General features: G+C 49.3%; 2 protein-coding genes across 2 annotated transcripts; both read left to right on the top strand.

Moving 5' to 3' along the window:
- The first annotated feature begins 341 nt into the window (after positions 1–341).
- On the top strand, positions 342–2,702 carry LOC132772923 (zinc finger protein 850-like). Its single transcript, XM_060771768.2, is given in 2 exon segments — positions 342–2,345; positions 2,348–2,702. Coding segments are annotated over 2 exon segments (2,085 nt in total). The 5' UTR covers positions 342–577; the 3' UTR covers positions 2,665–2,702.
- Positions 2,703–7,846: 5,144 nt separating this feature from the next.
- Positions 7,847–16,486, top strand: LOC132772928 (zinc finger protein ZFP2-like). Its single transcript, XM_060771774.2, has 2 exons — positions 7,847–7,955; positions 14,679–16,486. Exon 2 carries the CDS (start codon positions 14,887–14,889, stop codon positions 15,508–15,510), a length of 624 nt encoding a protein of 207 aa, XP_060627757.2. The 5' UTR covers positions 7,847–7,955; positions 14,679–14,886; the 3' UTR covers positions 15,511–16,486.
- The last annotated feature ends 7,850 nt before the right edge of the window (positions 16,487–24,336 follow it).

Raw genomic sequence — 24,336 nt, 5'->3', positions numbered from 1 at the left:
TGTTGTTATTGTTATCGTTCATTGCTTATTGTGTATTGTGTAGTTTTATTTTAACTGTTTGTATTGATTATTTGTTATCACTTTTGTTTATTGATGTGCTGTGGGCTCGGCCTCATGTAAGCCGCACCGAGTCCCTTGGGGAGATGGTAGCGGGGTACAAATAAAGTATAATAATAATAATAATAATAATAATAATAATAATAATAATAATTATTATTATTATTATTATAGGAAAGCTTCACGCTGCCATTTTAGCAGCCCAGAAACTCCACACTTTTGTTGTCTTCTGTGTGTGTCCTTGAGACCCTTGCTCTTCCCATGAAGGGAAAAAGGGGGAGAAAGTTTCTGGTTTTCATCCTTTCAATCTTTTATTTCTTCTTTCTTCACCAGGGAAAGGGACATTCCACGGAGCCACATTCGTGATGATGAGAAACAATTCAACATCGTGTAGATATTGAAGAATTTAGAATTGAAAAGTGCAGTAAAGAAACCAGACATAAAGGAAGAAGAAATGCTCCAAAGCTGCACTCACACTTCAGAAAAGGAAAGTGTCTATCTTGCATTTTAAAGTACCAACATGGAGAGCCAATCATATCAATTTACTGAATGTGGAGAGAACTTTAGTCAGCAGAATCTTCTGCAGTTACATGAAAGAACTCACACTGGAGAGAAACCCTACACATGCCTGGAATGTGGGAAGAGCTTCACGCAGCGTGGACATCTATGTAAACATCAAAGAACTCACACTGGGGAGAAACCCTATAAATGCCTGGAGTGTGGAAAGAGTTTCAGTCAGAGTGGACATCTACATTCACACCAAAGAGTTCATACTGGGGAGAAACCCTATGAATGCCTGGAGTGTGGAAAGAGTTTCACACGGAGTGATCATCTACGTTCACATCAAAGAGTTCACACTGGGGAGAAACCCTATGAATGCCCAGAGTGTGGAAAGAGTTTCACTCAGAGTGGAGAGCTACATTCACATAAGAGAATCCACACTGGCGAGAACCCCTATACATGCCCAGAGTGTAGAAAGAGTTTCACTCGGAGTGGAGAGCTACGTTCACATCAAAGAGTTCACACTGGGGAGAAACCGTATGAGTGCCCGGAGTGTGGAAAGAGTTTCACTCGGAGTGGAGAGCTACATTCACATAAGAGAATCCACACTGGGGAGAAACCCTATACATGCCCAGAGTGTGGAAAGAGTTTCACTCGGAGTGGAGAGCTACATTCACATAAGAGAATCCACACTGGGGAGAAACCATATACATGCCCGGAGTGTGGAAAGAGTTTCACTTGGAGTGGAGAGCTACGTTCACATCAAAGAGTTCACACTGGGGAGAAACCGTATGAATGCCTGGAGTGTGGAAATAGTTTCACTCAGAGTAGACATCTACGTTCACATCTAAGAGTTCACACTGGGGAGAAACCCTATGAATGCCTGGAGTGTAGAAAGAGTTTCACTTCGAGTGGAAGTCTACGGTCACATCAAAGTGTTCACACTGGGGAGAAACCCTATAAATGCCTGGAGTGTGGAAAGAGTTTCACTTCGAGTGGAAGTCTACGGTCACATCAAAGTGTTCACACTGGGGAGAAACCCTATAAATGCCTGGAGTGTGGAAAGAGTTTCACTCGGAGTGGAAGTCTACGTTCACATCAAAGAGTTCACACTGGGGAGAAACCCTATGAATGCCCAGAGTGTGGAAAGAGCTTCACTAAGAGTTGTCATCTACGTTCTCATCAAAGAGTTCACACTGGGGAGAAACCCTATGAATGCCCAGAGTGTGGAAAGTGTTTCACTTGGAGTGGAGAGCTACGTTCACATCAAAGAGTTCACACTGGGGAGAAACCCTATGAATGCCTGGAGTGTGGAAAGAGTTTCACTTCGAGTGGAAGTCTACGGTCACATCAAAGTGTTCACACTGGGGAGAAACCCTATAAATGCCTGGAGTGTGGAAAGAGTTTCACTCAGAGTGGTAATCTACGTTCACATAAGAGAATCCACACTGGGGAGAAACCCTATGCATGCCTGGAGTGTGGAAAGAGTTTCACTTGGAGTGGAGAGCTACGTTCACATCAAAGCGTTCACACTGGGGAGAAACCCTATAAATGCCTGGAGTGTGGAAAGAGTTTCACTTCGAGTGGAAGTCTACGGTCACATCAAAGTGTTCACACTGGGGAGAAACCCTATAAATGCCTGGAGTGTGGAAAGAGTTTCACTCGAAGTGGAAGTCTACGTTCACATCAAAGAGTTCACACTGGGGAGAAACCCTATACATGCCCAAAGTGTGGAAAGAGTTTCACTCAGAGTGGGGCCCTACGTTCACATCAGAGAACCCACACTGGGGGAAACCCTATAAATGCCTGGAGTGTGGAAAGAGTTTCACTCGGAGTGGAGAGCTACGTTCACATCAAAGAGTTCACACTGGGGAGAAACCATATGAATGCCTGGAGTGTGGAAAGAGTTTCACTCGGAGTGGAGAGCTACGTTCACATCAAAGAGTTCACACTGGGGAGAAACCATATGAATGCCTGGAGTGTGGAAAGAGTTTCACTCGGAGTGGAGAGCTACGTTCACATCAAAGAGTTCACACTGGGGAGAAACCATATGAATGCCTGGAGTGTGGAAAGAGTTTCACTCGGAGTGGAGGCACAAGCCAGTAAAGGTGGTCCCAGTGGTGATCAGCACACTCTGTGCAGTGCCTAAAACCTTGGCCTGCACTTAAACACAATAGGTTCTGACAAAATTACCATCTGCCAGCTGCAAAAGGCCACCTTACTGTGATCTGCATGCATTATTCGCCAATACATCACACAGTGCTAGACACTTGGGAAGTGTCCGATATGTGATCCAATACAACAGCCGGCAGAGTGATCTTGTCTGCTGTGGACTCATCTTGTTGTGTTTCAAATTATTATTATTATTATTATTATTATTATTATTATTATTATTATTGTACTCTGCTTCCATCTCCTGGGAGGGACGTGGGACGGCTTACATAGGGACCAAGCCTGATCAACATAGTTAAAAAGTTAAGAAGATCATTATAACAAAATATAAAACAACCATTGAACTAACAACCAATGGACTTGAAATAGTGACCGGTTTTTGGCACGGAGGGCGAACTAGTGCAGTCAATTGTAAGGGAAGGGCTGATAGAATAGAATCCCCAAGTCGAAGGGCAAAATTAGGGATAGAGGGCAAAATAAAACAGAGCATTATATCTTTGGGTAGAGAATGGTAGTAAAGTGCAAGGATGAAATTTTGGATCATACCTGGGGCCAAAATTGTCTGGCACATGCTCTCTTCCAGTGATGAACGGCTAGAGGAAAGACGTGTCTTTGGCTACTCCTGTATATAGTTTTGTATTTTTTAGTAAGAGCAATAAATCTAAGTGCCGCTCCGGGCTTTGGAGCTGACTGAAGGCAGCACACTTCATGTGTTTACCAATATTCTGTATTATCCAACGCAATCTGCTTCCCGCCTGGATCCGCAGCTGTTTCAATACATTGTGATGTTTTGATGCTAAATTTGTAAATACAGTAAATACTACATAACCTTACCATGTATTGAGCTGCTTTTTCTGTTGATTTGTTGTAAGACAGGATGTTTTGATGCTTAATTTTTATAATCATAGCGTAATTTGATGTTTAATAGGCTTTTCTTTAATCCCTCTTGATTATTCAACGTTTTCGCTTATCCAACATCCGTTTATGTTGGATAAGCGAGACTCTACTGTAGTTGTTATGTGTATTATTCAGATGACTCCCTATATTGCACATTGTAGTGAATCTTACCTGAAAGGAAGCCTGGATAACAGTATGGCAAACCTCCATTTTGGGAGTGGAAGCCAGGGACGCAGCCATCTTGAGTGAGGATAGTTAGAAGAAGGGAGGAGTTTGGAGTCTCCAAGGATTGGCCAGAGCAGTTGGGAGGAGCCATGTCTTAGGAGGGAAAAAGAATTCAGCTTCTGTGGGAGGTGAGAACTGGGAGCTGGTGTGTGAAGACGGGTTTTTGAAACTGGGTTTTCATCGAGATAGTGTCTGTGTTAGACTGTGAGCTGACAGGAAAAAGGTCAGACAGCAATCTGATTTCTCGTGAGAGTTAGCACAAGAGATTGTCTCTCCAGGCTGGGTTAGTTAGCAGGAAGAACTCTGGAGTAGAGTTAGTTAATAACCCAGGGGACTACCTAGGATAGGTTAGTCAGAACTCATGACTATTTCTCTGAAGCAGAGTGAGGGTTTTTTGTTGCCAACAGTGAGATCTGTTTGGTTAGTTCTGTGTGTAACTAAGTGAAGAGAACTATTCAAGTAACCATCAAGCTGAAGTACTTTTGTAACAAGTCACATTTTTTGTATCTCATAAATAATTAGTTGACTGTTTTATAAATAAATCTTTTTCTATTTAACTTTCAAAAAGGTCTCCATTGTTCATCTTTCCATCTACATCTTCTCCCACAGTGAAGGCATTGGTTTCCAGGTGGAAGGCGTTCCCGGTCATGGTTGGCTTGATGCGCCTTCCTCTTGACACATTTCTCTATTTCACCCTCCATTTGTGCCTCTTCAAATTCTACAGCACTGCTGGTCACAGCTGACCTCCAGCTAGAACACTTAAGAGCCAGGGCTTCCCAGTTCTTGGTGTCTATGATAGTTTTTCAGGTTGGCTATGCTGTGTTGGAAAATGAAGAAAATACCTGTCTAAAAAACCTGCTGATGTCTGGCATCTTTCTGAACTCTTACAAGGACTGGAAGAAGCTATTTAAACAGAAAAAAACAGGAACACTTGTCAAGAGTTTGGATCATGTGACTTTAATGTTTATATTAGCCAGTTTTAATTTTTATGTCCTCATGTCTAAATGTTTTATCTTACGTTCAATTGACCTAGTGATTTTAATGCATATATGTGTTGTTCAGATTCAAACTGGGAGGGAGAGCCAATACTCCAGAGGACAGGAGCAGGATTCAAAACGATCTTGACAGATTAGAGAGATGAAGGGCCAAAACTAACAAAATGAAGTTCAACAGGGACAAATGCAAGATACTCCACTTAGGCAGAAAAAATCAAATGCAGAGAGACAGAATGGGGGACGATGATGCCTGGCTCGAGGGCAGTACGTGTGAAAAAGATCTTGGAGTCCTCGTGGACAGGAAGGGGAACATGAGCCAGGAATGTGATGTGGCGGCAAAAAAAAGCCTATGGGATTTTGGCCTGCATCAATAGGAGCCTAGTGTCTAGATCTAGGGAAGTCATGCTCCCCATCCTCTATTCTGCTTTGGTTAGACCACACCTGGAATCACATTGTGTCCAATTCTGGGCACCACAATTCAAGAGAGATATTGATATAAATATGTGAGAGGAAGCCACAGGGAGGAGGGAGCAAGCTTGTTTTCTGCTTCCCTGGAGACTAAGATGCAGAGGAACAATGGCTTCAAACTTAAAGAAAGGAGATTCATAGAATCAAAGAGTTGGAAGAGACGTCTTGGCCACCCAGCTTCTGCTTCAAAGCCTCCAAAGCAGGAGCCTCCACCACACTCCCTCTGCGGCAGAGAATTCCCCTGCTGAACAGCTCTCCCAGCCAGGAAGTCCTTAGATCATAGAATCCTAGAGTTGGAGGAGACCTCATGGGCCTTCATCCAGTCCAACCCCATTCTGCCAAGAAGCAGGAATATTGCATTCAAATCATCCCTGACAGATGGCCATCCAGCCTGTTTAAAAGCTTCCAAAGAAGGAGCCTCCACCACACTCCCTCCAGGGCAGAGAGTTCCACTGCTGAACGGCTCTCACAGTCAGGAAGTTCTTCCTCATGTTCAGATGGAATCTCCTCTCTTGTAGTTTGAAGCCATTCTTCCATTGCATCCTAGTCTCCAGGGAAGCAGAAAACAAGCTTGCTCCCTCCTCCTCCCTGTGGCTTCCTCTCACATATTTATACATGGCTATCATATCTCCTCTCAGCCTTCTCTTCTTCAGATTCCATCCAAATATGAGGAAGAACTTCCTGTAAGAGCTGTTCAGCAGTGGAACTCTCTGCCCTGGAGAGTGGTGGAGGCCCCTTCTTTGGAAGCTTTGAAACAGAGGCTGGATGGCCATCTGCCAGGGGTGATTTGGAAGGAGATTCCATCTGAACATGAGGCTGGATGGCCATCTGCCAGGGGTGATTTGAAAGGAGATTGCATCTGAACATGAGGAAGAGCTTCCTGACTGTGAGAGCCGTTCAGCAGTGGAACTCTCTGCTCTGGAGTGTGGTGGAGGCTCCTTCTTTGGAGGCTTTTAAACAGAGGCTGGATGGCCATCTGCCAGGGGTGATTTGAAAGGAGATTCCATCTGAAAATGAGTAAGAACTTCCTGACTGGGATAGCCGTTCAGCAGTGGAACTCTCTGCTCTGGAGTGTGGTGGAGGCTCCTTCTTTGGAAGCTTTTAAACAGAGGCTGGATGGCCATCTGTCAGGGGAGATTTGAATGCAATATTCCTGCTTCTTGGCAGAATGGGGTTGGACTGGATGATGGCCCAGGAGGTCTCTTCCAACTCTAGGATTCTATGAATGTTGGTGGGCAGGAAAAGAGATTCAAAGATGGGCTCAAAGCCAACCTTACAAACTCTGGCATAGAGACTGAGAACTGGGAAGCCCTGGCCCTTGAGCGCTCCAGCTGGAGGTCAGCTGTGACCAGCAGTGCTGCAGAATTTGAAGAGGCACAAATGGAGGGCGAAAGAGAGGAACGTGCCAGGAGGAAGGTGCGTCAAGCCAACGCCGATCAGGACCGCCTTCCTCCTGGAAACCGATGCCCTTCTCACTGTGGGAGAAGATGCGGGTCAAGAATAGGGCTCCACAGCCACCTATGGACCCAACCTGGAAGACTATCCTACTCGGCCAACGAGGGATAGCCTAAGGAAGTCAGTAATCGTCCACTGGGTCTGTGGTTCCTCCCTCTGCCTTTTCTCAAGCCGGCTTAGACACTGAGAACTGGGAAGCCCTGGCCCTTGAGTGCTCCAGCTGGAGGTCAGCTGTGACCAGCAGTGCTGCAGAATCTGAAGAGGCACGAATGGAGGGCGAAAAGGAGAAACGTGCCTAAGTAAGTCAGTAGTCGTCCACTGGGTCTCTGGTTCTTCCCTTTGCCGTTTTTCAACCCGACTTAGACACTGAGAACTGGGAAGCCTGGCCCTTGAGCGCTCCAGCTGGAGGTCAGCTGTGACCAGCAGTGCTGCAGAATCTGAAGGGGCACGAATGGAGGGCGAAAGAGAGAAATGTGCCTAAGTAAGTCAGTAGTCGTCCACTGGGTGTCTGGTTCCTCCTTCTGCCTTTTCCCAACCGGCTTAGACACTGAGAACTGGGAAGCCTGGCCCTTGAGCGCTCCAGCTGGAGGTCAGCTGTGACCAGCAGTGCTGCAGAATCTGAAGAGGCACGAATGGAGGGCGAAAGGGAGAAACATGCCTAAGGAAGTCAGTAGTCGTCCACTGGGTCTCTGGTCCCTCCCTCTGCCTTTTCTCAAGCGGGCTTAGACACTGAGAACTGGGAAGCCTGGCCCTTGAGCGCTCCAGCTGGAGGTCAGCTGTGACCAGCAGTGCTGCAGAATCTGAAGAGGCAGGAATGGAGGGCACAAGAGAGAAGCGTGCCTAAGGAAGTCAGTAATCGGTCCCTGGGTCTCTGGTCCCTCCCTCTGCCTTGTAGGATTCACAACAGGAGGCAAACAACACGGAGGAAGCAGCCAGGAAGAGATGTTGTGAGGGTTGGGGGTGAGGGGGAGGTCACCACCACAACAGGAAGTGCGTCACGGGGTCGCGGCCGCAGGAAGGGGGAGCAACACAGGATGAGGGGAGGCGGGGCTTAGAGGGGGCGTGGCCTCCTTTGGGGGCGGGGCGAGCGCTGCATCCGGGCATTCGCACGCCGGCGCTTTTGTGAGGCCGACTTCCTTCCGGATCAAAGAGCGGCGGGAAAGAAGGAAGAGAGGAAGGAAGGAGGTAAGGAAGTGGGCCTTCCTTTGGGTTACCGGGAGGGAAGAGGAGGGAGGCACAGGCACACACATACATACACACACACCTGGGAACCTCAAGGCTGGCCGAGCCTGCCCTCCTCCTGCTCCCGGGAGGGAGGGAGGCCCTTGGCTGCCCCCTCCATGCCTCCTTCCCTCACAAAGAAACCTACAGTTGGAAGAGACCTGGTGAGTCCACCAGGCCTCTTCCAACTCTAGGATTCTATGATCTAAGGACATCCTGGCTGGGAGAGCTGTTCAGCAGGGGAACTCTCTGCCGCGGAGGGAGTGTGGTGGAGGCTCCTTCTTTGGAGGCTTTTAAACAGAGGCTGGATGGCCATCTGTCAGAGGAGATTTGAATGGGATTGTCCTGCTTCTTAGCAGAAGGGGGTTGGACTGGATGATGGCCCATGAGGTCTCCTCCAATTCTAGGATTCTATGATCTAAGGACTTCCTGGCTGGGAGAGCTGTTCAGCAGGGGAACTCTCTGCCGCGGAGGGAGTGTGGTGGAGGCTCCTTCTTTGGAAGCTTTTAACAGAGGCTGGATGGCCATCTGTCAGGGGTGATTTGAATGCAATATTCCTGCTTCTTGGCAGAAGGGGGTTGGACTGGGTTATGACCCACTAGGTCTCTTCAAACTCTAGGATTCTGTAAGGAAGGAAAGAAGGATGGAGCTCCTCAAGAGAGAGCTGTTCAGCAGTGGAACTCTCTGCCCCATGAGGCCTCTTCCAACTCTAGGACTCTATGATCTAAGGACTTCCTGACTGGGAGAGCCGTTCAGCAGTGGAACTCTCTGCTCTGGAGTGTGGTGGAGGCTCCTTCTTTGGAAGCTTTTAAAGAGAGGCTGGATGGCCATCTGCCAGGGGTGATTTGAAATGAGATTCCATCTGAACATAAGGAAGAACTTCCTGACTGTGAGAGCCCTTCAGCAGTTTAAATAATTGATTTAAAACATGAGGCCTCTTCCAACTCTAGGATTCTATGATGTAAGGACTTCCTGACTGGGAGAGCTGTTCAGCAGGGGAACTCTCTGCCGCAGAGGGAGTGTGGTGGAGGCTCCTTCTTTGGAGGCTTTGTAGCAGAGGCTACATGGCCATCGGTCGGGGTTGCTTTGAATGGGATTGTCCTGCTTCTTGGCAGAAGGGGGTTGGACTGGATGAAGGCCCATGAGGTCTCCTCCAACTCTAGGATTCTATGATCTAAGGACTTCCTGGCTGGGAGAGGTGTTCAGCAGTGGAACTCTCTGCCCCGGAGTGTGGTGGAGGCTCCTTCTTTGGAAGCTTTGAAACAGAGGCTGGGTGGCCATCTGTCAGGGGTGTTTTGAATGCAATTTCTCTGCTTCTTGGCACAATGGGGCTGGACTGGATGATGGCCCACCACGCCTCTTCCAACTCTAGGATTCTATGATCTAAAGACTTCCTGACTTGGAGAGCCGTTCAGCAGTGGAACTCTCTGCCGCGGAGTTTGGTTGAGGCTCCTTCTTTGGAAGCTTTGTAGCAGAGGCTGGATGGCCATCTGTCGGGGGTGCTTTGAATGCGATTTTCCTACTTCTTGGCAGAATGGAAAGCAGAGGCTGGATGGCCATCTCTCGGGGGTGCTTTGAATGCGATTTTCCTACTTCTTGGCCACACTCCAGAGCAAAGAGTTCCTCTGCTGAACAGATCTCCTTAGATCATAGATCATTAGATCATAGAATCTATGATCATTAGATCATAGTCCTTAGATCATAGAATCCTAGACTTGGAAGAGGCCTAGTGGGACTTCATTCAGCCCAAGCCCCATTCTGCCAAGAAGCACGAATATTGTATTCAAAGCACCCCTGACAGATGGCCTTCCAGCCTCTGTTTAAAAGCTTCCAAAGAAGGAGCCTCCACCACACTCCGGGGCAGAGAGTTCCTTCCTTCCTTCCTTCTAGAACCCTAGAATCCTAGAGTTGGAAAAGACCTCATAGGGCAGAGAGTTCCACTGCTGAACAGCTCTCGCTAAACAGCTCTCCTTCTTTCCTTCATTCCTTCTTTCCATCCTTCCTTCTAGAATCCTAGACTTGGAAGAGACCTGGTGGGCCTTCATCCAGCCCAACCCCATTCTGCCAAGAAGCAGGACAATCCCATTCAAAGCACCCCCGACAGATGGCCACCCAGCCTCTGCTTCAAAGCCTCCAAAGGAGGAGCCTTCACCACACTCCAGGGCAGAGAGTTCCATTGCTGAACAGCTCCCTCTGCCAGTCAGGATGTCCTTACATCATAGTATCTTAGAGTTGGAAGTGACCTCATGGGTCATCATCCACTCCAACCCCATTCTGCCAAGAAGTAGGAAAATTGCATTCAGAGCACCCCCAACAGATGGCCACCTAGCCTTTGCTTAAAAGCCTCCAAAGGAGAAGCCTCTACCACACTCCCTTTGGGGCAGAGAGTTCCACTGCTGAACAGCCCTTCTCACAGAAGTTTCTTTCTCATGTTTAGTTGGAATCTCTTTCTTTTGACCAGAAGCTGGCTCCTTGGAGTACCCCTGGTGTCAGGAGCGAACCAAACAGTTGTACTACATTACAAAACAAACAAACAAAACACAAAGTTTGCACAACTTGGTAGCTGATTAAATGTCCTTTGACTAGTAGCTGGCCACTTGGATTGCCTCTGGTGTTGCCTCAAGAAGGTCCTCCAGTGTGCATGTAGCAGGGCTCAGGTTGCATTGTAGTAGGTGGTCTATGGTTTGCTGTTCTCCTCACTCGCATGTTGTGGGCTCCCTTTTGTAGCTCCATTTTTTAAGGTTGGCTCTGCATCTCGCGGTGCCAGAGCGCAGTCTGTTCAATGCCTTTCAAGTTGCCCAGTCTTCTTTGTGCCAGGGGTGGAGTCTCTCATTCAGCAGACCTCCTTATAGCAACAAGAGGGGCACTGAAGAGGCTGCACTCTGGCACCACGAGATGCAGAGCCAACCTTAAGAAATGGGGCTACAAAGTGGAGTCCACGACATGTGAGTGTGGAGAAAAGCAGACCACAGACCAGCTGCTGCAATGCAACCTTTGCCCTGCTACATGCACAAGGGAGGACCTTCTTACAGCAACACCTGAGGCACTCCAAGTGGCCAGATACTGCTCAAAGGACATTTAATATAATTTCCAGGTTTTTAAACTTTGTGTTTTCTCAAATACATCACAACTATACCCTTGGAAAGGCCCTACCCTAGAAACCTTTAAAAAGAACCTTAAAACCTGGCTCTTCCACTGCGCTTTGGTGAGTAGGTACACAGCCTCACGTTATTGCTCACTCTCAATGTTTCTGTCACTAGAGTACATGTCCCCCCCACCCCATAGGAAAGCTTGGTCCCACAACCTCATTTGTTGTTGTTGTTGTTGTTGTTGTTGTTGTTGAGCTCCCCTTCTCAAATAACCTACTCCTCCTTTTATCTCACCCGAGTTTTTTCATTTTATTCTGCACATTTGGCCCGTCCATTGTCACTGTGATTGTGTTATTGTAATTTCATATTGCTAATGTATTCATTGTTCGGGCTTGGCCTCACGTAAGCCGTCCCGAGTCCCCGTTGGGGGAGATGGTGGCGGGGTATAAATATAGATGATGATGATTATTGGTTTGCTTCTGATACAATAAATAAATAAATCTCACTCTCTCCCCCCCCCCCCCCCCCCCCCGGGACCCAGGTCTCTTCCAAGGTAAAGTCAGGGAAAGGGAGGTGACTTCAGCCTCTCGCCTGGAGGGGTTTACAGGGCGGGGAAAGCCAAGGGCAGCCAAAACAGCAGGCAAGAGAGAAAGGTCTCTCAAAATCCCAAGCGAACTGCTCTGTGAAAGGCCCCGGGAATTGCCCAAACTGCAGAGTTTCTCCAACTGTCCTCCTCCAGGTGTTTCTGACTTCAGCTCCCAGAATTCCACACAGCTGGTCAATTAACTGGGATTTCTGGGAGCTGAAGTCCAAAACCCCTGGAGGAGCCGAGTGTGAGAAACACTGGTCCGAAGAGGAACTCCAGCATCCCAGGCTTGGAAGAAGGGCCCCAAAGGCTAAGCAGCCTAGCCCTTCCTGCCCCAAAGGAAGGCTCTCTCCAAGGCAGGCATCATAGAATCATAGAATCAAAGAGTTGGAGGAGACCTCATGGGCCATCCAGTCCAACCCCATTCTGCCAAGAAGCAGGAATATTGCATTCAAATCACCCCTGACAGATGGCCATCCAGCCTCTGCTTAAAAGCTTCCAAAGAAGGAGCCTCCACCACACTCCGGGGCAGAGAGTTCCACTGCTGAACAGCTCTCACAGTCAGGAAGTTCTTCCTCATGTTCAGATGGAATCTCCTCTCTTGTAGTTTGAAGCCATTGTTCCATTGCGTCCTAGTCTCCAAGGAAGCAGAAAACAAGCTTGCTCCCTCCTCCCTGTGCTTCCTCTCACATATTTATACATGGCTATCATATCTCCTCTCAGCCTTCTCTTCTTCAGGCTAAACATGCCCAGCTCCCCAAGCCGCTCCTCATAGGGCTTGTTCTCCAGACCCTTGATCATTTTAGTCGCCCTCCTCTGGACACATTCCAGCTTAGGGTCAATATCTCTCTTGAATTGTGGTGCCCAGAATTGGACACAATATTCCAGTTGTGGTCTAACCAAAGCAGAATAGAGGGGTAGCATGACTTCCCTAGATCTAGACACTAGGCTCCTCTTGATGCAGGCCAAAATCCCATTAGCTTTTTTTGCCGCCACATCACATTGTTGGCTCATGTTTAACTTGTTGTCCACGAGGACTCCAAGATCTTTTTCACACGTACTGCTCTCGAGCCAGGCATTGTCCCCCATTCTGTATCTTTGCATTTCATTTTTCCTGCCAAAGTGGAGTATCTTGCATTTGTCACTGTTGAACTTCATTTTGTTAGTTTTGGCCCATCATCTCTCTAATCTGTCAAGATCGTTTTGAATCCTGCTCCTGTCCTCTGGACTATTGGCTATCCCTCCCAATTTGGTGTCGTCTGCAAACTTGATGATCATGCCTTCTACCCTTCATCTAAGTCATTAATAAAGATGTTGAACAGGACCGGGCCCAGGGGGGAACCCTGCGGCATCCTCCAACTGTGGCCCTCCAGCTGTGTGGGCCTCTAACTCCCAGAAGCCCCAGTGAGCTTGTTCAATTATCAGGAATTCTGGGAGTTGATGGCCCAAACAGTGGGAGGGCTGCAGTTTGAGGATGCCTGCTCCACGGTATAGATGGGCGGAATCTCTGGCCAAAGCCCCTCCTCCCTTTTTTTTTAAAAAAAATATTTTTTATTATTTTATCATAGTTCGATATATTTGTGAAGCTAAACTTCCCATTTGGAGGGCGTGTATTCCAGTGGGAAGAGCGTTGAGGGCTGCAATGGTGTCATATTGTACCACACCTGGAATATTGTGTCCAATTCTGGGCACCACAATTCAAGAGAGATATAGACAAGCTGGAATGTGTCCAGAGGAGGGCGACTAAAATGAACAAGCCCTATGAGGAGCGGCTTAAGGAGCTGGGCATGTTTAGCTGAAGAAGAGAAGGCTGAGAGGAGATATGATAGCCATGTATAAATATGTGAGAGGAAGCCACAGGGAGGAGGGAGCAAGCTTCCTTTCTGCTTCCCTGGAGACTAGGACGCGGAACAATGGCTTCAAACTACAAGAGAGGAGATTCCATCTGAACATTAGGAAGAATTTCCTGACTGTGAAAGCCGTTCAGCAGTGGAACTCTCTGCCCCGGAGTGTGGTGGAGGCTCCTTCTTTGGAAGCTTTTAAGCAGAGGCTGGATGGCCATCTGTCAGGGGTGATTTGAATGCAATATTCCTGCTTCTTGGCAGAATGGGGTTGGACTGGATGGCCCATGAGGTCTCTTCCAACTCTTTGATTCTATGATTCTATGACCTACTTGCCAAAGGCACAACCGAAGAGCAGTGCCTTTGTGTTGACAAACACAAGGCTTGTGTTGACCTCCTTCTTAACATAAGGAATGTTGCAAACATTTCCTTTATCACGTTCTTATCAGCGTTTCTCATTAGCAAGTCCAACAAGCAAGTAGTTAGTCATTGCAGGCCTTAATATTATACTGGTGTCTCCAAAATTATTAACTCCATTCATACATCCTTCCATTCATTCCCACACATCATATTAAATTCATATTTGTCAAATCTGCACATTGAATTTCTTGTAACACCTGTATTTTTATTTATTTATTTCGCGTATTTCTACCCCACCCTTCTTAACCCCCGAGGGGGGACTCGGGGCGGCTTACAAAAGGCACAATTCGATGCCTACACAATAGTACAAATAAACATATATAAACACCAATTAAAACAGTTATAAACAGTTAAAACAATCAGTTAAATATCACAATCAATAAAGCCAATCTCATGCTCAACGTTCGCCAGCTCAAAATCCATAAATCCATTCCACATTGTCAATTCCTATCAGTTCTAGTCGTCATTGTCCTTTATCTGTCTGCCAGATTTACCCAAACCCCTGGTCCCAAATCCATGTTTTTAATTTCCTTCTAAAGGAAAGGAGGGATGTCGATGACCTAATTTCCCCGGGGAGTGAATTCCACAGGTGAGGGGCCACCACTGAGAAGGCCCTGCTCCTCATCCCCGCCAATCTCACTTGTGATAGAGGCGGGGCCGAGAGCAGGGCCCTCCCTGTACGCTGTGATTAAACACACCTCTTTGTTTACAACCATGGCAACACCTGTCCTTTGCCTTCTTTCTTCACCAGGGAAAGGAGCAGTCTATGGAGCCACATTTGTCATGATGAGAAGCAATTAAACATCTAGTGGATATTAAAGAATTTGGAATCCAAAAGTGCACTAAGGAAACCAACCATTGGCACCTTCCCTACAGGAAGGTGCCCATGTGCCTGAACTCTTCACCTCACTCACAGTTCAGAATAGGAAAGTGTCTGTCTTGGATTTTGAAGTACCAACATGGAGAAAAAAACATATATATGTACTGAATGTGGGAAGAACTTTCGACTGCATAAACTTCTGCAGTTACATGAAAGAACTCACACTGGTGAGAAACCCTACACATGTCTGGAGTGTGGGAAGAGCTTCACACAGCGTGGACATCTACGTAAACATCAAAGAACTCACACCGGGGAGAAACCCTATGAATGTCCGGAGTGTGGAAAGAGCTTCACTCAGAGGGAAGGCCTAAGTTCCCATCAAAGAACTCACACTGGAGAGAAACCCTATCAATGTCCAGACTGTGGGAAGAGATTCAGTCAGAGTGGAAATTTACAGACACACCAAAGGATTCACACTGGGGAGAAACCCTATATATGTCCGGAATGTGGAGACAGCTTCACCGGCATTGGAGATCTACGTAAACATAAAAGAACTCACACTGGGGAGAAACCCTATACATGCCAGGAGTGTGGGAAGAATTTTGCGCATAGTGGATCTCTACATTCACATCAGAGAAGTCATACTGGGGAGAAACCTTATGAATGTCCCGAGTGTGGAAAGAGATTCACTCAGAGTGGAACTTTGCAGAAACATCAAAGGACTCACACTGGGGAGAAACCCTATGAATGTCAGGAGGGTTGAAAAATATTCACACATAATGTAACTTTACAGAAGCATCAAAGCGTTCACATTGGGGAGAAACCCTATACATGCCTGGAATGTGGAAACTAGGCATGTGCAATCCATGCTTCAAATGGTTCTAAAACACTTACAAAATTAAAATTCTGGTGGTGAAAACTAGGGGGCGCTGGTGCTTTGCTTCTACAGTGTTGCTAAGTTCTGGTGGTGAAAATTTCAGAACTCTAACAAAACTTTCAACATTTCATTATTGATTATTTTTATGACATAACTAATTAGGAACTGCCATTTATAATGACATTTTTGGCCCACTGGCTGCAGTTTGGGGATCCCTTCCCTGTATTGACCCAGACCAAACAGGATTTACTCCTGGCAGGACATTATCAGACTATCCGTGTTGGATAAGCCAATCTATAGAGTAAATAAAAACAACGATGAATTTAATTCTCCGAATGTCCAAGAAAGCTTATGGCCGAGCAATTATTGAACACATTACAATCATTCTGCGTATCGGATCAAATTAGAGTAACGTAGAAGTAATAGAATGGATAGTACTGTAGTTTTATACTGCTATGGAAGTAATGAGAGAGTTGGGGTATAGAAGGGTATTCTGCATATAGAAGGTGTGATAAATTGTATTATGTTTTAATAAAACAAAAATAAACATTTCCAAGAGCTAAAAAAGGGAAAGAAGGAGGAGGAGGAGGGGGATCTCAGATACTAGTAAATGTGGAGAAAAGGGCAAACAAGAAAGCTCAGGTTTTTTTGGGATTTTTTTAACTTGCAGGGAAAGACCCTGCAAAAGAGGAACATGATAAATGTTGTGTACAATGATACAGAGAAAGGACACAGGCATCTTTCTCCTGTTTTCATTTTTAATGCTTATTTTTGCTAGGATTTATTTTCCGACTTGGATTTAATCTTTTACCCTGCCTAAGGAAGTTTGGGCCTGTGTGATGTCCAGAAGGTTGTAAATAAAATGTTGTGATATCTTACCATTTTAGGTTTTTTTTTTTTTTTTGGTTTCATATCTTTATTTATTTATTTATTTGCTTTATTTTTATACCGCATTTTTCAGCCTAAATCGGCGACTCAATGCGGTTTACAATGCAATTTATATAACAATAACAATTAGATTAAAACACAACATACACGACAGACAATACAAGACAAAACAACGTGGTCATCAACGCCTCAGTGAAAATCAGATTCCGTTCTCGTAATCCTTCTACCATTCCTTTGTTCATTTATACCGTCTTCATGAGTTCAGTTGCCTTGTTGGCCGAACGCCTGTTCATAGAGCCACGTCTTGACCTTCCTCCGGAACTCCAGCAACGAAGGGGCCTGCCTGATGTCTACGGGTAGGGCATTCCATAGCTGAGGGGCCACCACCGAGAAGGCCCTGTCTCTCGTCCCCGCCAGCCGCGCCTGCGACGCAGGCGGGACCGAGAGCAGGGCCTCCCTGGACGATCTTAACGTCCTCGTCGGTTCATAGGTGGAGATGCGTTCGGAGAGGTAAGCAGGGCCAGAACCGTTTAGGGCTTTATAGACTAAAGCCAGCACCTTGAATTGTAAAGCCGCTGCCGCTGCCGTTGCATCCGCCGGGTTTCCATCGGCTCTCTGTCCCGGTTGGACCGCCGCCGCCGAGCCACCTCAGCTCCCGCCGACCCGCTCAGCTCCCGCCGAGCCGAGCCGCCATCCTCCCGGGCGTTGCTGGGCCCCCGCTTCTGCTGGGCTCCGCTGGGCAGCTGGACGGCCACCCACACCAAACCGCCGGACCGCCGCTACAGCGGCCTCCAGACCGATGCCGGACCGCCGTCAGGCCGTAGCCATCAGGCCGACGCTGCCGACGCTGCCGCGGCCGCCATTACCGCCGGGCCGCGAATCCGGGGCCTTCACTGGGCCGCTGCTGCCGCCGCCCGGAAGAGGTTGGTGCCGCCCCACAGTGGGCCTCACGGCTGGGTGGGGCACCACCGGGCCGCTGTTAGGCCTCGCTAGGCCGGCTGGCCCCTCGCGGGGCCGCCGCCGGGTTGCGACCCCCAGGCGAGGGCCGACGCTGGGCTGCCAGCGCCTCCGCAACTGCTAAGGCCCGCTGCTATTAAGGCCCGCTGCTACTAGCAGGCTGCGGCCGGTGCAAACGCTGCCGCCACCGCCCTGGACGAGGTCGCCCTCTGTGGGAGCTGAGTCGCCGCCGGGCCGCCGGACTACCATCACCGCCTTGCAGAGCGGGAGAGACCGAACAACCGCCAGACCTGCCGCAGCCCCACGACTGAGGACCGTCGCCACCTTTCCATCAGACGACAGTCGCTCCCAGACCGTGGCCGTCACCAGCTGCCGCTGCCGCGGCAGGCCGCCGTATCCATCAGGCCTGCCGCCGAGTCACGGCCTCTATCGCTGCCCATCCTCCATCAGGGCAAAGCGATAAAGGATCTGACTGTGTCTGTGCAGGCCCTTTGCGCTGGCTTCTCGGTGTAGACCTCTCTGAGTTATTGTGTGCCGACCTTCTTGTGCAGTTCTCTGCGTAGATTTTTGTGCTGACTGTATGTAGATTTTTGTGTAGACCTTTAAGCCAGCCCTTATATTGATACATACTGAATGAGAGCTTGATTGACAATCTGTGCTGCCCACCGCTGAGTTATCACCTCCGGAAGCCCCATCCGCTTGTATACCAACCGTCTAAGATTCCACCGGGGATCATATCAGTAGTTAACTAATTTGCCATCACTTTCACCCCATTGGAGGGTAATATATACTACCAACCTAGTATATTCCGGTTGTCATCTGTACCAATAGGGTGAGAACATAATAGAGCACTTTAGGCGCCTGCTGCCTGCTGCTAGATTGCACCAGCACTTTCGCCCCTTCCCCATCCCTCCGTGCCGCACTTTAATTATTGTCGAATAGAGCACTTTAGACCTAGCACTTTATGACTGTGCCTGATAGCATGTAGTATCTGCTGCTGATTAAATACTACCATAGACAGGGCTGCATTTAAAAACTTGCACTTTAAGATCTAGCCCATTGGTGTGGCTGGAATACCACCACCATCTCTATTGCTGCTATCCATGTGGTTCCCCATCCCCATTTATGTACTGTCCCTGTTACTTCTGTGTAGCGGAGGAGGCAAAAAGGGAGGTGGGTTGGAGCCTGCGAACGAAAATGGGATAGGGAGGGAGGGGGAGGGGGAGAGAGGATGTTGGCAAGAACCAAAGAATTTAACAACGAGCAAAGTAGAAAGCAATTTCTTGATTATGGTTGGCGGCATGGAGGGGGGGAGGTCTTCCACTAGCCGAGGGGCCCCCATAGAGGTCGTGGTGGGAAGGAGGAGATGCGGAAAAAGGAGACCTCAAATTCGGCCTAATTCGGAACGCTTATCCATATTAACAACCCCCAATCGGTCTCCTAAGGTAAATTGGTGTAACCAGGTGAGCGGACCCTCCGGCTTGAAGGTGGTGTTGTTGAACGCCAGATCTGTCAACGGAAAAACGACCTGGATCCAGGATCTAATCCTGGAGGAGCGGGCAGATCTGGCGTGCATCACGGAGACCTGGCTGGATGAAGCTGGGGGCGTAAACCTCACCCAGCTTTGCCCGCCGGGTTTCTCCGTGCAACACCAACCAAGAGCCGGAGGACGGGGAGGCGGGGTCGCAGTGGTCTATAGAGATTCCATCCATCTGACCAGGAGCCCCATCCCGCAGACCACAAATTTTGAATGCGTCCACCTGAGGGTGGGTGACCGGGACAGAATAGGGATTCTGCTAGTGTACCGTCCACCTCGCTGCACTACAGTCTCCCTACCTGAGCTAGCGGGGGTGGTCTCGAGCCTGGCGGTGGAGTCCCAACGGCTTCTTGTGCTGGGGGACTTCAACATCCATGCCGAGGCAACCCTCACAGGAGCGGCTCAGGACTTCATGTCCGCCATGGCGACCATGGGGCTGTCCCAACGAATAACTGGCCCCACCCACTGTGCTGGACACACATTGGACTTGGTCTTCTGCCAGGGATGGGAGCAGGGTGGCGGTGTGGAGGAGTTGTCCATCTCTCCGTTGCCATGGACCGACCACTTCCTGATCAGATTTAGGCTCACTGCGCCCCCTAACCTCCGCAAGGGTGGAGGACCCATTAAGATGGTCCGCCCCAGGAGGCTTATGGATCCGAATGGATTCCTGACGGCTCTTGGGGAGTTTCCCGCCACCTCGGTAGGTGACCATGTCGATGCCTTGGTCGCTCTCTGGAATGGGGAGATGACCAGGGCAATTGACAGGATCGCTCCGGAAAGTCCCCTCTCAAGTAACCGAGCTAAACCAGCTCCTTGGTTCACTGAGGAGCTGGCAGCGATGAAGCGAAGGAAGAGGGTACTAGAGAGCGTGTGGCGCTCGGACCCAAGCGAGCCAAATCGAACACGGTTTGTGTCCTTTCTAAGGGCATATGCCGCGGCAATAAAAGCCGCAAAGAAAACTTTCTTTGCGGCCACTATTGCGTCTGCAAAAAACCGTCCGGCGGAGCTGTTTCGGATTGTCAGAGGTCTTTTAACTCCCCCTACCTCAGGTGGGAGCCCTGACAATCCGGCCACGCGCTGTGAAGCATTTGCTCGGTTCTTTGCAGACAAAGTCGCTTTGATCCGCTCTGAGCTGGACGCCACATTAAAGGCAGTCTCTGTGGATGTGACACAAGCACCTGCTTGTCCTATTTTGTTGGATTCTTTTCAGTTTGTGAAGCCCGAGGATGTGGACAAGATACTTGGAGGAATGAGACCCACCACGTCCATCCTAGACCCCTGCCCATCCTGGCTTCTGAAGGAGGCCAGAGGGGGATTGGCCGAGTGGGTAACGGTGGTGGTGAATGCCTCCCTTCGGGAAGGCACGATTCCAGCGAGCCTAAAACAGGCTATTATAAAGCCGCTGTTGAAGAAGCCATCACTGGACCCCACCAAATTCGAAAACTTTCGGCCTGTTTCCAATCTCCCCTACTTGGGCAAAGTCATGGAAAGCGTGGTGGCCTCACAACTCCAGGTATTCTTGAGAGACACGGATTATCTGGATCCGGCACAGTCTGGTTTCAGACCGGGACATGGTACCGAGACGGTCTTGGTCACCTTAGTTGATGATCTGCGCCGGGAGCTAGACAGGGGGAGTGTGTCCCTGTTGGTGCTCCTGGACCTCTCAGCGGCCTTCGATACCGTCGACCACGGTATTCTTCTGGGGCGCCTTGCAGAGATGGGGCTCGGGGGCACTGCCTTGCAGTGGCTCCGGTCATTTCTGGAGGGCCGTACCCAGAAGGTGTTATTGGGGGACTCCTGTTCAACACCACAGCCTTTGACCTGTGGGGTTCCTCAGGGCTCCATCTTGTCCCCCATGCTGTTTAACATCTACATGAAGCCGCTGGGTGAGATCATCCGGAGTTTCGGGGTGCGGTGTCACCTGTACGCAGATGATGTCCAACTCTGTCACTCCTTCCCACCTGCTACTAAGGAGGCCGTCGAAGTCCTGAACCGGTGCCTGGCCGCTGTAATGGTCTGGATGAGGGCGAACAAACTGAAATTAAATCCAGACAAGACAGAGGTACTCCTGGTCAGTCGCAAGGCCGAACAGGGTATAGGGTTACAGCCTGTGCTGGACGGGGTCGCACTCCCCTTGAAGGCTCAGGTTCGCAGCTTGGGTGTGACCCTGGATTCGTCGCTGAGCCTGGACCCCCAGGTTTCAGCGGTGACCAGGGGAGCATTTGCACAGCTTAGGCTTGTGCGCCAGCTGCGCCCGTATCTTGGGAAGTCTGACTTGGCCACGGTGGTACACGCTTTGGTCACATCCCGCCTCGACTACTGCAACGCTCTCTACGTGGGGCTGCCCTTGAAAACGGCCCGGAAGCTCCAGCTAGTCCAGCGCGCGGCAGCCATGTTGTTAACAGGAGCAGGACGTAGGGAGCACACAACGCCCCTACTGTCCCAGCTCCACTGGCTGCCGATCTGCTACCGGGCCCAATTTAAGGTGCTGGTATTATCCTACAAAGCCCTAAACGGTTCCGGCCCAAAATACCTTGCAGACCGCATCTTGGCCTACGAGCCCACGAGGACCTTGAGATCATCCGGGGAGGCCCTTCTCTCGGTCCCGTCTGCCTCACAGGCACGCCTGGCGGGGACGAGAGAGCGGGCCTTCTCGGTGGTGGCCCCCCGGCTGTGGAACGCCCTCCCTGCCGAAGTTAGACAGGCGCCCTCCCTTATGGCCTTTCGTAGGAGCCTAAAAACGTGGCTCTTCGAGTTGGCCTTCAATTGAGTATTATATCCTTGGCAATGACGACCGGAATGGACCACGACTATGAGACTGACTATGACCCACGATACGACGAAGCGGACTTTTAGTATAAGTATATGTTTAGTAGTAGTAGCATGTTATGTATTGTTCTGATGATTGTAAACTGTCTTTTCTATGTTGTTGTTCACCGCCACGAGTCGCCCCCAGGGCTGAGAGTGGCGGTAAATAAGTGCAAGTAATAAATAATAATAAATAAATAAATTGTGCCCGGTAGCGGATTGGCAGCCAGTGGAGCTGGTTCAGCAGAGGAGTGGTGTGCTCCCTGAGTGCCGCTCCCGTTAGCAACCTGGCCGCCGAGCGCTGGACCATCTGAAGCTTCCGGGCAGTCTTCAAGGGCAACCCCACGTAGAGCGCGTTGCAGTAATCAATCCGGGATGTAACCAGAGCGTGGACTACTGTGGCCAAATCCGACTTCCCAAGGTATGGGCGCAACTGGCGCACAAGTTTGAGTTGTGCAAATGCTCCCCTGGACACCGCCGAAACTTGGGGTTCCAAGCTTAGCGAAGAGTCCAGGATCACACCCAAGCTGCGAACCTGCGTCTTCAGGGGGAGTGTAACTCCGTCTAACACAGGCTTTACTAGCACATGAATGGATGGGGAAAGTGGGGGCGAGGACTCTCCTCAAAGCTGTCTCCTCACTTGTTCCTTCCCCTGCTCTGCTACTTTTACCAAAACAGACATGCCTCTTATGCATTTTTAAGGGTGAGAACCTTAACAAAATTCCAACTCTAGGATTCTATAATATATGATGTCGCAAAAGAAAAGAGAGAAAACATTTCTTTTCCAATCAAAAACAAGGATAAAAAGAATGTGCGGTATTTTGAAAAGTTGAGGTGGGAAATTCTAAAGTTGGAAGACACCTGGTGGGCCATCCAGTCCAACTCCATTCTGCCTAGAAGCAGGAAATCCAAAGCACCCCCGACAGATGGCCATCCAGACTCTGCTTCAAAGCCTCCAAAGAAGGAGCTTCCATCACATTCCCTCTGGGCAGAGAGAGCGTTCCACTGAAAGCTCCACTGAAATAACTAAGGTGTGGACCATCATAGTCATCGAAGGAAAAAGACAATCTTAAAGTCCTAGATGGTTCATAAGGAGATATATGTTCAGATACGTAAGCCAGACCAGAACCGTTTATAGTAGCGTTTCTCAACTTGGGGGTTGGGACCACTGAGGGGGTCGTGAGGGGGAGTCAGAGAGGTCGCCAAAGACCATCAATATTTTCTGTTGGGCATCAGGATTCTGTGTGGGAAGTTTGGCCCAATTCTATCATTTGTGGCGTTCAGAATGCTCTTTGATTGTAGGTGAACTATAAACCCCAGCAACTACAACTCCCAAATGTCAAGGTTTGTTTTCCCCAAACTCCACCAGTGCTCACATTTGGGCATATTGAGTATTTGTGCCAAGTTTGGTTCAGATCCTTCGTTGTTTGAGTCCACAGAACCCTCTGGATGTGGGTGAACTACAACTCCAAAACCCAAGGTCGGTGCTCATCAAATCCTTCCAGTATTTTCTGTTGGTCATGGGAATTCTGGGTGCCAAGTCTGGTTCAATTCCATGAGCCCAGGGGGTCTCTTCCAACTCTAGGATTCCACCTAATTCCAAGGAGGCCCCTCGAGTGCTGGACGAGTGCCTGGCCGCTGTGTCTATCTGGATGAGGAGGAACAAGCTGAAGATCAATCCTGACAAGACAGAGGTCCTTCTGGTCATAGAATCATAGAATCCAAGAGTTGGAAGAGACCTCATGGGCCATCCAGTCCAACCCCTGCCAAGAAGCAGGAACATTGCATTCAAAGCACCCCTGACAGATGGCCATCCAGCCTCTGCTTAAAAGCTTCCAAGGAAGGAGCCTCCACCACACTCCAGGGCAGAGAGTTCCACTGCTGAACGGCTCTCACAGTCAGGCCATATAGCCCGAAAAAACCTACAAGAACCTAGTGATTCCAGCCATGAAAGCCTTCGACAATACAATAATAATAATAATAGAGGCCCGTGAAGACCTCCTTTGGCAACGTGAGCCATGCACTCTGGCCAATTGGGCAAGTGACACGCGAGCTGTGGGCTCCTTCCTCTCTGGTGTCTTCTCTCCCTCCCTCCCGGGAGGGAACAGATTCCTGAGTTTCCCATCCAAGTGGGCCTTGTGGGCATCTTCTCAAGGTGAGGGAAGGAAGGGAGAAGCAAGCCCCCCAGGCCAGGGCTTGGGGTGGGCTAGGCCACCCTGGCTCCCTTGGCTACTTGGCTTGGGAGGATGCCTGGGAGCTTCCTTTTTGCCCTTCCTCTGGAGACATTGTTTCCCCTTTGCATCCCCCCCTCTTCCTCCTGCGGAAAGGCAGCCGGGATCGGGGAGGGGGGTTTCAAAGGGAAGGCCTTCCCTTTGAACCCCCCCCCCCCCCCACTCAGTGACAAGCCTGTAAGGGGGGGGCTATTATGGGATGCCGGGGAGGAAACTGTCTGTCGGGAGCTTCCTTGTCGCCCTTCATCTGGAGACAATGTTTCCCCTTTGCATCCCCCCCCCTCTTCCTCC

The sequence above is a fragment of the Anolis sagrei genome, chromosome 4 (genome assembly GCF_037176765.1).
Source record: "Anolis sagrei isolate rAnoSag1 chromosome 4, rAnoSag1.mat, whole genome shotgun sequence".
In the NCBI taxonomy this organism is placed as follows: domain Eukaryota; kingdom Metazoa; phylum Chordata; class Lepidosauria; order Squamata; family Dactyloidae; genus Anolis; species Anolis sagrei.
Note: the sequence above shows the minus strand (reverse complement) of the source record. Positions and strands in the feature narration are given on the sequence as shown.